The 14156-nt window shown below is 42.8% G+C and overlaps 1 protein-coding gene across 1 annotated transcript; it reads right to left on the bottom strand.

Annotated features, from left to right (window-relative positions):
- Window positions 1-1408: 1408 nt before the first annotated feature.
- Window positions 1409-12764, bottom strand: nradd (neurotrophin receptor associated death domain). Its single transcript, XM_061081660.1, has 6 exons — window positions 12386-12764; window positions 6935-7067; window positions 5771-6124; window positions 4048-4261; window positions 3791-3933; window positions 1409-2949 (listed from the first exon to the last, which is right to left on the bottom strand). Exons 1-6 carry the CDS (start codon window positions 12422-12424, stop codon window positions 2636-2638), a joined length of 1197 nt encoding a protein of 398 aa, XP_060937643.1. The 5' UTR covers window positions 12425-12764; the 3' UTR covers window positions 1409-2635.
- Between the last annotated feature and the right edge of the window lie 1392 nt (window positions 12765-14156).

Here is a 14156-nt window from a genome sequence, read left to right on the forward strand (position 1 = left end):
ATAATAAACTCTTTTTGTAAAATTATAGCCCCTTCCCTTGTCGGGTTTCTTTCTCTCGGGTGTCACTTTAACAGACTCCCAACAGATCTGAGCAAATGTGACGAACCGTTCTCACATGATTAACTGCTGAGTGCACGCCCAGTCCCATTTTTAGATGGGTTAGCTCCTCTAATGAAGGGTGCACATGGCACGAGGGCCACTGCAGCGTCGAGCCAGATGTGTGACCCCTGTGAGGGGAAATCAAAGTGATCGACTGCCTTCATTAGAGACGTTATGTGCACTCTAAATATGGAAACGCCATGACAAGTGGGAGAGAGAGGCGCTGCCGAGCTTCCCCCTTTCTCCTCAGTCTCAGTCTCAGCTCCCCCCACCCCCTTCCCAGCGCATGCACATTCCGCAGCCCGGTGCCTGTGTGCTCCAGACCGCAGTTAAGCAGTTCCGTCTGGAGAGTGTGACGGCATGTAACGCTGCCCCAGGCCATGCGAGATGCCTGCTCCCACTTAAAAAACTGAAGGCAAAGAGATCATTAACAGATCTGAGTGCAGAGCAAAGTGGGAGCAGGGAATCAGATTGTGCCTCACAGAGAAAGGGGAAACTTCTCCTCCGGAATATTTTGGATCAAGTTTTTATTTTCATTTCGCTCTGAAATTATTAAATACCTCTTAACTGATTTCCCTCAGGGTTTCTGAATAGGAAATGTTGTTATGCACTAAATCCCTCAATAAGGGGTGGTATATTGCGAATATGTCTAAATTTCCACGTTGAGCAGTCCATCAAGTGGGTTTAACACTAAACTGTTAGTGTCAGACATGCCCATAGGCCTCTGGTGGAAGTTCAGCTCAGCAATTATATTCATATTTCTTAGAATGATTAATTAAAACTTGCCATTGCATGAAAATACTTTATGTTGTAGTTGCTACAACAACAGCGGCATAACACACAGTATCTGAATGATATAAGCAATGTTAGCTTTTTACTAAATCAAATTAAACCAAATTAATCTAACTATTGACACACACTGAATTGTTTGTGAGTTGTTCCTTTTCACATGAACTCGGGTGCCCCATTTATTTAATCCATTTATTCATTGTTTCACTTTTACGAATCTATTATAAACTAGATAAACCATTAACTGTTACTGTATAAAAATATGAATCCTGTTTTCTTGAATTGAGCAACTCCAAAATCACAAACCCCCAAGAAACTACACTAACTGGGTGGATTTAGAATCCTTTTACAATCACAGTGCACTGACTTATCAAAGTTATTTATTACATGAATAAAACTCTTACAAAAACACAGAGGCATAACATCAGGAAATATATACAGAAAACCATACATGAATATTATTTTAAAGAAATTAATCTGAGGCCATCCCGCGGTGAAACTACAAGGTCCCAGATGTCCATCATTTTCAAAGATTTTATTTGGATTTAGACCTGATATGGTGATGAAATAAATACAGAAGCGTGATTGACGCAAGCATTGATGGTAAACATTTTGTTTGGGGGGGGTTTTCTGTCAAATTTCTAAAATAAAGTTGACAGAAATGGAGCTGTGTATTTTCAATGTAGGGAAAATTGATTCATTTTCATTCCTTTTCTCACGTGTTCACAGTTCATTCGTGATCTCACACAACAAATCAACACGTAGGACATTTACAATCATAAACAAACATTAGAAAGAGCTAAGAAATGTGTTTTCATATTTATGCTTCATTTTCACGTCTTCTGTCGATATTTGAAACATCACTGGTGCACGATATAACCTCAGTGTAAATAAAAACCAAGGCTTCTTAGTGGCTGCAGCAAAAAAAAAAAAGGAGTGAGAAGTTTCTATCTACAAATATTTAAAGTGTTCTTATAAAGAAAATAACAATTGTGTCGAAGTTGGGTTGGTTGGGAAGATTCAACCCTCAATTCCTACTGGAGAAGTCACTCGGCCACATCAAAGCCTTGTTTATTTTCTTGGAGTTTTCTTCTTTTTTCCCCGAGCAAACTCGTGCGCAGAAATGAGGCCAGACGGGGAAAATCACATCGTACTGGAAAGCACTGGTGTTGGAAGAAACCATCTTTTTTTTGGAGAAATATCAACAGCGACACCAGAGTGGTTGCTGAAGTTGTGATTCATAAATTGAGGCTTTCCAGGCTAGAAACATGATGATCCAAGCGTATTTGTTTACAAAAGAACATGAAGGGAAGCTTTCTTTTGACGGAGAAGGGACCAATCTGACTTCTGTCCAAATAACAAATTAACAGTGGTTTTTGAAAATAAAGAAGAACGCATGCAGCACATGTATTCTGTTTCCTGCCACTTGTGGACCATTGTATTGTACTTGGAACCAACGTATGGTCCTGACCATGATTTGTGTAAATGGTGATGTAACAGATACATGGAGATCCTTTCATGCAGTGGGATCCTTTGAAAATCAAACGGCGACATAAACTGGGGTAAAGTGTCATTTGAATACATTTAGGTTTTATGTAAAAAAAAAAAAACTGAATAATAAGTGTCCAACAAGGTGATGAAACTGTCAGTGGCAGTGTGTTGATATCAAAGAGTGCCTCCCTTGTCACTTCAGTCAGAGTTCTTCACTCGAGTCTGTGACTGTCCCGGGTCTGTGGCTGAAACGTGGTCAGACCACCGAGACCCCCTGGGCGGGACAGGTGAGGCCGGTCACCACGTCGGGCCGCTCGATGCGGACCAGCGCCGAACACAGCAGCCCCAGAGTGGAGCCGTCTTTCTGGGCCCAGTTAGAGAGGAGCGTATGAGCCGGGGCCTCTCCGCGCCCAAACAGGTCCAGCTGTTCTGGCTCATAGCCCAGTGCTGCACCCAGCTGCCTCCACCCCCGACCCCCTCCCTCCTGCAGGAGGCGCTCCACTTCTTCCTGTCTAGTGGGGGGCAGATTGATGTACGAACGAGTGTCCTGCTTGCTGTCGGTCTTAGTTCCTGCTGAAACAAAACTAAAATTAGCTTTATCAAAAAAAACTAACTAGATGGAATCTGAATACTAATAATAAGCCTCATAATCATAATTATTGACTTATTTGTGAATAATAAAACATTGTTTTAAGAAATACCAAGTTCCACAAGTAATGGATGTAAAACTGGAAAGTTTCCCTGTCATTTCTCTTGTGGGAAACTTTGGAAACTGAAAGAAGCCCTATGGCGTTTTCTTGTAAACAAACAAATTTATGTTTACATCCATTGTTTCTTGCCAAAACCCACTGAGTCGATCCCACAGGCCTTACAAACATGATGAATCCATTTTCTTCTTTATAAATAAACTACAGCGCCAAATTTTTAAGTATTTCGAAACCAGCTTCATTTAAAATCGCATTGGCTGACTAGTTACTGTCAATCACTGGAATAGCCTGAAACTGGTAGAATTTGCATTAGAAGCAAGACAATCCATTGATAATGACACTGCTCAGTAGCACTACTAGTGGTCAAATACATCACAGGATTCCTTTAAAACAGTAGAGTTCTCTCTGTGCCATTAAATGAAATTGACCTTTTCTGATATAGTCTAATAATCTCCTATAACAACACCCAAAAGGCAATAGAAGTAATATAAATAAAGTCTTGAAAAAAACCTGAAACGTCAGTTAAAATTCTGAATTGACTTTAATCCTCTTTTTTGTCTTCTAACAGTTACTAACACAGTCATGCGTTTCAGCACGCAGAGTTAATAAAGCGTGAGGAGTTTTCGTAACCTTGGTAAAAACACTTGCTGAGATCTCAGAAACCTTAATTTGATTTCGATTGAAAGAGCCTTTGTGTAACACACCTTTGCTGAGCTGGTTGTCCTGGAGGCTGTGAGAGTCCAGAAACACCCCGCTGTCACTTTGGAGCTTTTCTCCCTCTGGAGATGATCCCAGCTCAGCCGCCCGGGCCTTAGAGAGAGCCTTCTTCTGTTTACACGATCTCCAGCTGAGGAGACCCAAGAGAACAGTGTCAGTTACGCTATTTATCTTCCCAGGGCCAATCTTAAAATCATTATTACATCCATCTAAGGGCTAGCACCCAACCCCGGGGAGTACTCACCATTTATAAGCCACATAAACGATCAGACCCAGCACCACGCCGGCCAGAACAGACACATAAGCCAGAATGTTGTTGGCTCTTCCCTCATCCGCCGGAGAAAACTTAGGTGTTCCGGGAGAAGCACTGGCCTCCTGTTCCTCTGTCCCCTCCTCTCCTGGAGCTTCCCGGGTCCCGTCAGCCTCAGCAGGTCGGGATAAAATGTGCAGCTTCTTATCTATTAGGAATAAAGAAGAGAGACGTGTCAGCAGGTACAGTACCATCGCATGTGCACGAATACACATCAGAAACACATTTGTGCGGCGTAAATTAGTGCCATAAATAAATAGACAGAGGCCCGTCTGCTCGAGGTAATGATAGCCTCAGTCAAAACGGCCCCCTGTGGTTTTGAAACCGTTCATTGCCTCGTCGTCCCTCCTGCGGTCGGACTATTTTGGGATCAAACACTACAACGTACAGTTCTGATCTCCCAGGGTTCAAAGGGTCATGACATGTGCACGGAGAGCGTGTGCATGTGACCTTACTCCTGGAGAGTGAATGTAGCCGTTTGGGGGCGGGCGGTGGAGTGGTTGGGGTCAGCAGCCTCCCTGGTGCTTCAGGTTCCTCGGGGTCAGTTAACCTACAGGACCCGTCAAGCTCCTACCAATTGGACTACGGCACAAAAGTGCACTCTTTTTTTTTTGTTCTCTCTCTCTCGCCCGCTCATGTTTTTCAGGCTTAAAGTGTTCCAGAGTGTTTCGGACGAGGTGTGGATGCAGGTGCTAACCACATGTCCTCGTGGGCTCACAGGCACTCCCACTCCCACTCCCTGCCCCCCCCCTCCCCTTGAGCTGATTCTTTTATCTTTTTATCTTTCACTTTTTACTGCCTTGTCCTCCTTTAGATCTTTAAACGCTGGCGGCGGCGCTATTCTATATTTTTCTCCCGTTGACGGCAAATCCCATTAAAACTCCCGGATCATCAGTCTTCCGATGCTCTCTGATTTACCTGCCCCCTCTGTGGCACTCAACCCCAAAGCATTGGAAATATATCACATGGAATGTTTAGGGCTAAAAGTGAAGCAGTTAATGTTTTACTACCTTCACCAAGGAGGTTATGTTTTCACCCCTGTCCTTTTGTTGGTTGGTTGGTTGGTTGGTTGGTTGGTTGGTTTATAAGTAAGATTACACAAATCTAAGGGACAGATTACCACAAAACTTGGTGGAAAGATGTGGCATGGGTCAAAAAAGAAATCTTGAAATTTGGGTGTGGATCTGGATCTGGGGGCAATTACAGGATTTTTCTCCTTTTCAGTTCCTTTACCATTGCGAGATAGGATGTTTTTCAACAAATCTGACATGTTTGGGGGACTTATCTATGACGGTGTGCAATCTGGTGGAGGTCCACATAAAAATCCGGATCTAGTGAATTTAAACGTGGTTTCATAAGAAGACTGAGGGGCCTTGGGGTCGGTTTGAACTCAACTGATTGTTATTTTTAAAGAGTGTTTTTTTTAAAAAGCATAGCACTATTTTAATTTCACTATTTTAATCCTTTTTCTAACTATATTTCAAAAAGTTTGATTAAATTATGCATTTGTACTGTATTTAGGAATGTGTGTCGTGCCCTTGTGCATCATAATAAAGGAGCATGTCACCCAGAACAGTGGTTATACTTGGTAGCATCACATCATTTTGCTTGTGGTCTGATCTACATTGTCTCACTCTCCCTCCCCTTCACAACTCACCCATGCAGAGTGTGTCAGAGTTGGGCATGCAGGACCGGATCTCCACCTCGCTGTCAGAGCACTGGGTGCAGGCCTGGCAGGCTTTGGTGCTGAGGTGCTCCTCGGAAAACGTCCCTGTGCCACACATCTGGCACACGGTGTCTCCCTGAAGGCCACACTGCCGGACGGCCCCCTCGCCCCGGGTGCATTTGGAGCAAGGAGCGCACAGGCCACGCCCTCTCACGAAGAAGTAGCCGCTGTCACATTCGCACTGCACGTCTTGGGCGGCAGAGCAAGAGGCGACCGTCGGGACGCTGCGTGGACACTTGCTGCAGGGAAGGCACGGGCCGAGGCCTTCGGAGGAGGAAAAGGTTCCTGAAAACAGAACAACAATCGAAAATCAAAAATGTAGCTTTATCAACCAAAACTAACCAGATAGAATCTTTACACTATTAATTAGCATCATAATCATAATTATTATTTTATTTATGAATAATAAAACATTATTTTAAGAAATACCAAGTAATGGATGTAAAACTGGGAAGTTTCCCTGTCATTTCTCTTGTGGGAAACTTTGGGAACTGAAAGAAGCCCCATGGCGTTTTCTTGTAAACAAACAAATTTATGTTTACATCCATTGTTTCTTGCCAAAACCCACTGAGTCGATCCCACAGGCCTTACAAACATGATGAATCCATTTTCTTCTTTATAAATAAACTACAGCGCCAAATTTTTAAGTATTTCGAAACCAGCTTCATTTAGAATCGGGTTGGCTGACTAGTTACTGTCAATCACTGGAATGTCCTGAAACTGGCAAAATTTGCATAAGAAGCAAGACAATCCATTCATAATGACACTGCTCAGTAGCACTACTAGTGGTCAAATACATCACAGGATTCCTTTAAACCAGTAGAGTTCCGTCTGTGCCATTAAATGTAATTCCCCTTTCCTGATATAATGTAATCATCTCCTATAATAATACCCAAAAGTCAATAGAAGTTATATAAATAAGGTCTTGAAAAATCCTGAATTACTGGGAAACGAATTACAGAATCAGCGAAAGTCTCCCAGCAGACATAGAGCTGAGTACATGTTTCCAGCCGTTTAGACAGATGACAGCGATAACGACAGGGCAGGTGAAACATGTAGATATTGATGCTGTAACATTAGATCATAATTGCTTACCTTTCGGGCACTTTGCACACTTGGTATCCTCTTTCCCACATTGTGCCTCAGCTCCGGAGCCGGCGGGACACAGACTGCAGCACTGGCCCGACTCAGCAAACTGGTTACTGGCACAGGCATCTCCCAGGCTGACCTGCAGTAAAGAAATGACATTGTGAGAAATGTGTTTTTATTCCAAGGAACAAAAGACACGATATCATGTGTTCTGGATCCTCGCTCTCCCCACAGCAGTTACATGATTGATATTCAACTTTTTCAGGCAGCAGCATGTGTGGGAAGGAGATCGCACACATCCCACTCCTGTGCAAATAAAGACGCAGGGAACTGGGTGAACTGTTTTTTTAACAATCTTTCTATCTGCCTCAGTTTTCACCCTTTAAAGTGCTCCTAGTGCTTATCTGCAAAGGGGTAATGGAGAGCCCAGCTTGAGTCGGGACATGAGGGATAGATCAGACATTCCTAACGGCTTGTGCAGCAGGGCTGGTGCCTGACAGGAGTGGCTGGCTTTAATCAGATAGCTTTAGACCAGTGGAAAGAATAAGACAAAAAAAAGGGGTGAAGGAAAACACACGGGAACGAAGGAAGGAAGAAGTAAAAAGAGCTTCCGCCCTCCCACTCATTCCCAGTCAGTGTGAATGTGTGTGTGTGTGTGTGTGACTGTGTGTGTGTGTGTGTGTGTGTGTGTGTGTGTGTGTGTGTGTGTGACTGTGTGTGTGTGTGTGAATACGGCGTATATTTGTTTACTTCACAACAACAGAAAAGAAAGGGGGGGTACATAAAGGAGACAGTTCCAGCCCCAGGCGAGGGTGTCAGTTAACCAAGGCTGCCCAGCATGTGAGTGTCTGTTTGGGTGAGAGGAGGGGGGGCGGGGGGGCCCTTTGAAGTCGCCAAGCCCTGCAGGTGTGTCTATGAAGGTCAGTATTTCATGAAACCCCCCCCCCTCTCCCCCCTCCTTCTCCAGGCTCTGAACAACGGCATCTTAAACATGCACACATTTGAGGGGAGATTGGCCTTTTCTGCCCCGGGGGCTGACAAGAGCAAACAGATGTCCTGACAACTCCTAACCTCCTGCAAAGGGGAGAAGCTAAACCCACTGATGTCCCGGGAGTCAGCCAAGGAACACCGTGAACCTGTAGAGCCTCCAATGAAAAGTCCCCAAGAAACACACAAAGACACACACACACACAGAGACAGTGCCATGGTCCCGGTCGTGAAACACTGAAATGTTCCATGCTGATACGTAGGGTTGCAAAGGGGCTGAAAGTTTCCGGTAAATTTCTGGAAACTTTCTGGATACTTTCCAGGGGAAGTTAGGCTCGGGAATTTGGGGAATTTTGAAAAAAAAAAAAGTACGCAAATTAAACGCTGAGCAGTAAAAACATCATTCAAAACTCTATTTTAAAGATGTATGGAATGCAGCACAAGCTGCATGTTGAATTTCAACCCTCCACTGTGCATTCTTCCATCACATGCACAGATAACTCCCAGCATCCTTCACTCTACAGCAGGGCTATTGAGGCCTGCTGTGTGCAGGACTGGGGGAAATATATTAGCATGCTGATTGAGGATTGTTCATCAGTTCATCTAGCCTATTTCCATTCATTTATACATCAATTCTAAAATATTTTTACAGACGATTCCAATTGTTTTGCTAACTATTTATATCTCTGGCATTGCATTAGTGTTTTTTTACGAACTTTTTTCTCATCTTATGCTACAGAACAATGCCACGTGCACTATCTCATGTGTGGAGACATTTCACCCCAGCCAATGTAGAAGGAAAGGCTGTGTACATTTGCAAATACTGTGCAAAGACCTATGTTAAGAATGACACAACGATGCAGAAGCATATAGTCAAGTGCCTAAAGTTTCCTCAGGGCTCAAATCAGCCTATGAAACTAAATGTTTATATTTATGTCTGTATATGACAAGGTAAATACAGTTTTTTCCAGTTTATTCCCGTTAATTCCTGTTAATTCCCGTATATTCCCGTTAATTCCCAAGGAAAGTTTCCAACTTTGAATATTCCCTGAATTTTGCAACCCTACTGATACGACGGGGGGGAGCGAGCTTTGAAACGTGGCTCGCCTCGTTCCAAAAACAACACCCAGTTTTACTGCGACGCTCCGAGTCAGAGAGCAGCAGACTGATGATTTCTGAACGCCTGCCACAGAGCCCAGATCAGAGGGTATTAGCGTTTGTCGGGGGTGGCAGGGTGTCCGGCAGGCAGGAAGTGGCAGGATGTCTGGAGTTGGCAGACTGGGACCCGGCCCAGACCATTACAACCCGGAGCAGAGAGGCATTGTGTTAACTCTGATCTGCCAACACCAGCTCAGCTCTCAATCTACACTTGGATAAATATTTGGCGACAGCGGCTCTGCTTTGTTTTCACCTCCACCTTGGACTTCAGTGGGTTTACTGGTGCAGCTGTGTGTAAGCCTGCCTTCAGGGCTCGGAGCTCTGCAGCTCAGCCGATGGTTTGGCACTTTACCCGCTGCCCAGCGTACAGTGAGATGTTTAGTCAGTGCCCACTGGAGAAGGAGAGGGAACAGGGATCTAGTCAGTGTGGGGATGACTGAGGCCTTATCTGCTGTGTACATTGAAATAGCACGTTGTATATGGGTGCCACTATGTGTTTATCAGCATGATGGATATTTATTCAAATATTTAGATTCATCTTTAATCAAAGTGATAGTGAGACATAAACCCTTTTTCATTTCATGCAGAGGAAACAGTATCAACGCAGCCTTGCTTCACAAATCCCCTCAGGTTGGATTTAACATTGTTCTTAACAATACACTCTTTTTCTATCTGTGCCTGTTACTTGTACATCTTATAAGTGTGATCCTGTTTATACTGTACACATTCTGTTTACTGTCTATATAATATAGTGACATTATATAATTGATTACTTATGTAATACTACTATTACTAATGCTTCTCAATAATGTTTCTTATTTTTAAAAAATCCCCCTTATTGCTGTAATATGGCAAACTTCTAAGTGGTGGGACAGATAAAGTTTATTTGACCTTATCTGATCTGAGCTTATCTAATCTTATTTTACTTTACATATGTGTATTTTAAAGAAAGGTAGCTAGCAATGAGGTTTTTGCAAGAGCAACACTTAATATTAGATCACTGACATTGTTTTGTTTTTCACTTTTTTTAACACCAGAAGGTAAAATCTACAAATTTAACTTTATCAATTTAACATTCATGGCCCCTAAATAGAAATACCATAACCCCAACCCTCATCTTGATTACTGTGAGGCCTTTTTTATTATATTTGATGGGGGTGCCTACGATCTGACATTTTAATTGTCCAGCTAAGATGAATTATCTGCACACCCTCCAGATAGCATTCAGATGCATCAGACCTCTGTCACCCCCGGGGGCATGAAGTCTGAAGAGCAGGAGGCTGCAGTTGCTTTTTTTCCCATTTAGGTAAAGAAGCTGCAATCTGAAGAGATTCCCCAGTGAGAACAGACAGACCACCGAGGAGCACTGCTCTCAATGGGGCTCTCAACTCCACGGCTGCCTGAGTCACTCAGTCATCGCGGATCTCACAAAGACACACACTCACACAGACACACTCTCACACATTTCAGCCTCCTCGGTGCCTGAGACATTTCCTGTGCCCTTCTGAAGTGAGACCACATTTGAAGGCGCCTTGGCCGGACTTTCCACAGTTAATCTAATCTGCGTGAAAATAAACGCACAAAAGGAAGCTCTCTCTGTCCCTGTGTCTCTGTGACGACGCCGACCCGTGAGTCTTCACAATGTGACTGGGACAGCAGCAGACAGGAGCCATGCAGCAGACAAGGCCCAAGATGAGGGGAAAGTTGCCTCTGCACTGATCACTGTCATTTGGACACAGGGAGGATAAGAGACAAATCAAAGGGCCTGTGTTTCTCTTTTTTCTTCTCTCTTTCAAGCAGAAAGCTCAGCCAACACTATAATCCTGAATCCTAAATCGTCCCAAAACAGAGACTTCTTTAAATCTACTGATGTTTTACTTTAACTAAAGAGCTGAGATTTCAAAAATGACTCTGAAATCTGCCCTCTAAAGTAAAGAAAGCTGCTTAACTGCTGCATGGAAATTCAAATGACTGTGGTAACAAGCTAAACCATTGCCTCGCCACTGTCACCCCCAACCCCCTTCACACACACACACACACACACACACACACACACACACACACACACACACACGCACACACACACACACACACACACACACACACACACACACACACACACACACACATACACCATAAACTGGGAGAAAATGATGATAATTGCTTTGCTCCGGATATCCAGACCCCAGCAACACTGCGAGCTATAAGGCCACTTTTTCACATGGAGCTCCCGTATAAGCAACTAATGTGGCAACTCTTGAGGCAATACGACCCTTAGGAGCATATTAACCAGTAGAACCATTAGGAGAGTGCTCAGATACTGTAACACTCAAGTCTACATCTGCTCTATGTCCTCCAGAGAGTAATGAGGGGAACCATTTGACAGCAGAAATGAACTTTTCTGAGGGGGAAAAAGGAACATTTTATGCTGAAAATCAGATTAGAAACAGCATGTTAGGTTTCCCATGCATATCTTTTTGTCTTAGTAGGCCTACTTTGATCTAACAAAAGTGCTCTGAGAGTGATGAGCGTGTCCGGACAGGTCTACAAGCCCAATGGGATTTTTGAGGTGGATGAGTTTCAAATTATTGTCTGCAACTGTGAAGTCAGGGGGCTTTCTTCTCTACTGATCCTGTCCTAATGATACGCTATCAAATACCAGAAGTATCATTGCTCCGTAATAAAAACACTTCATTTATCACACTGGGCTGGTTGCTTAATGGTAAATTGTGCAGCTCCTTGGTGTTTTTTTAATTCTTGTCTTGATTTTCCAAGATGTCTGGCTCATTCTGGCTGTGGCGTCTGCTGAATGGAAGTTTGTCATGTGAGTAGGGGGTTGGTGGTGGGGGGATATGAACACTGACTTCACAGTTTGAGTTGTAGACACAAAACAAAGAATCTCCACATATTTTTCCCAGGATGTTTTATGGCCACAGAGGTCGACAGGAGCCTGTGTATTGAGGAGGTCAGTTAGGCCACACTCCAGAATGTAAGGTTGAGAGACAAAGTCAAAGTGAGGGACTGGTCTGGTTTCACTTTTGTTTAGTAATCAGAGACAGAACCAGAAACACAGAATGAGACTGAAGCAGACATCTTTCCCCTGTTGGTTATAAACCGGCCACATATTCGCCAACAGGAACAGAGGGGGCACGACACTGATCAAATATGGCTCAGTGGTGAGAAAACACACTTCCTGGGATATCTAAACGTTTGGAAAGTTTCAAACAAGTGTGGCGTTATGACGAGGTTATAACGGCGTTACAGTGATACAATGTGCACGTTTAACTGAATCAGTAAATATCTGTAGCTTACTTTGAACAGCAGCAGCGCGCACACAGCAAGGAGTCTCATGTCCTCAGTCTCCAAAAAACCCTCCTGGACAGATCGGTGCGTGTCAGAACTACTTTTTCCCTCTTCAGTCTTCAGTCCTCAGGGGAAAACTGCGCAAAAATCAAGATATTATCCCAATCTTCTTTTCGTTTCTCCAAAATCAAAAACGCGAGCACAAGTTGATCACGTTAGTTACGCACGCTGGAGAGCTGGCTCATTTTTACGCACGGAACTGCGCGTTGTAAAATGCAAGGTTTGTATAATCCCTGGATTCCTCCAGTGATCACACACGATCGCTTCTCTCAGCTCGGTCCCTGCTGCTGCTGCTGAGGTTCTAACACAAGGTTCTAGTGTGTGAGCTCCTGGGATGAACGCGCTGCCTCCTCTCCCGCAGCTTCACTTCAGATGAGACAGGAAAAGCTCCCGCGAGCTCTCCTGCCCTTTTTCTCCTCCTCCTCCTCCTCCTCGACCTCCTCCTCCCATCTTCTCAGCTTTCAATGCGGCCGGGCGATTGGTTGCATCCCTGCCAGGGGGAAACGACAATGTAATGGAAGGCGAAGGACTCATGTGTTTGTGGTTTGTAGTCAAGTGATTGACAAGTTTTCACCAAGCTGATGGAAACTAATGTTGTGTTTTATGAGGAATAGAAGTTTGCAGGCAAGGCAGATTTAAGGAAAGCATCTATAAAAGTAGATTTAGTGCACACATGAAAAATGTTACTGAGCCAAATTACATGGAGACCTACAGTGTTAAAAATGTCATATATAATATACTGTATATGATAATATGTTATAGACATCATATGACAACTAGGCTATAATTCACAAATTTGAGGAACTTGCATTTTATTAAAGTGAGTCCATCCAACTTTATATTGCCCCTTTTCATTAACTCACTACATTTATTTTAAAAACATCTATTTACCAGCCAATCAACAAAATAACACACTGATAAATTAGTTGCACTGTCATGGTAAATAAAATAAGATGTTATGGCTTCAACAATGCAACAATGAAACACTATAAGCACATGAATTCAACAGTAATAATAACAAGTGTCTCCAGAGGGATACAAAAGTACACCCACTTAAATAATTGCATATGAGTGAATCTGCATATGTATCTGATTGTGTATAAAAGCTTTTCAGTGATTTCAAATTAACCAGATAATTAACCAGATACACTTAATTTTTAATTTAAGGCCTCACTGTCAGTGCATCTCAGTGCTCGGGCCCTAATAATACATTGATACATAAGGATATACTGAGGCCCTTTCCTGCACAAAGTCCTTTAAATATCATGGTACTTGTATGTTTTGAATATGGAGTTTATTGTTAATAGTGTATTTTTAACTGGTAATTATTTTTTTATTTATATCAATTGAAATAAGTTAAATAGTAATAAAATAAATCCATTTGATTTATTGTGATATTTTTATTCTTCCTGTTTCTTTTCATTTGTTTTTTTTTATTTATAGGGTTAAACATTTTTATAGGGTTTTGATTTATATCTTTTTAGTTCCCTTTTATCTGTTTACTCAATACTTGACATTTGAAGTATGTAGCGTGATGGTTACTGGCAGGGGTTTGCTCTGCTTTTAAACTACTGCCATACTTAGACATTACATAACTTCAGAGAGGAATAAATAAAGAATCAGATTATTCTGTATTTTTTAAGACTGAACTTCCCAGCAATATAGCAGAAGTTTAAATAAGCCTAAATCTTTACTAACTTTAAATAAATATGAATGCAAA

The sequence above is a fragment of the Limanda limanda genome, chromosome 11 (assembly GCF_963576545.1).
Source record: "Limanda limanda chromosome 11, fLimLim1.1, whole genome shotgun sequence".
In the NCBI taxonomy this organism is placed as follows: domain Eukaryota; kingdom Metazoa; phylum Chordata; class Actinopteri; order Pleuronectiformes; family Pleuronectidae; genus Limanda; species Limanda limanda.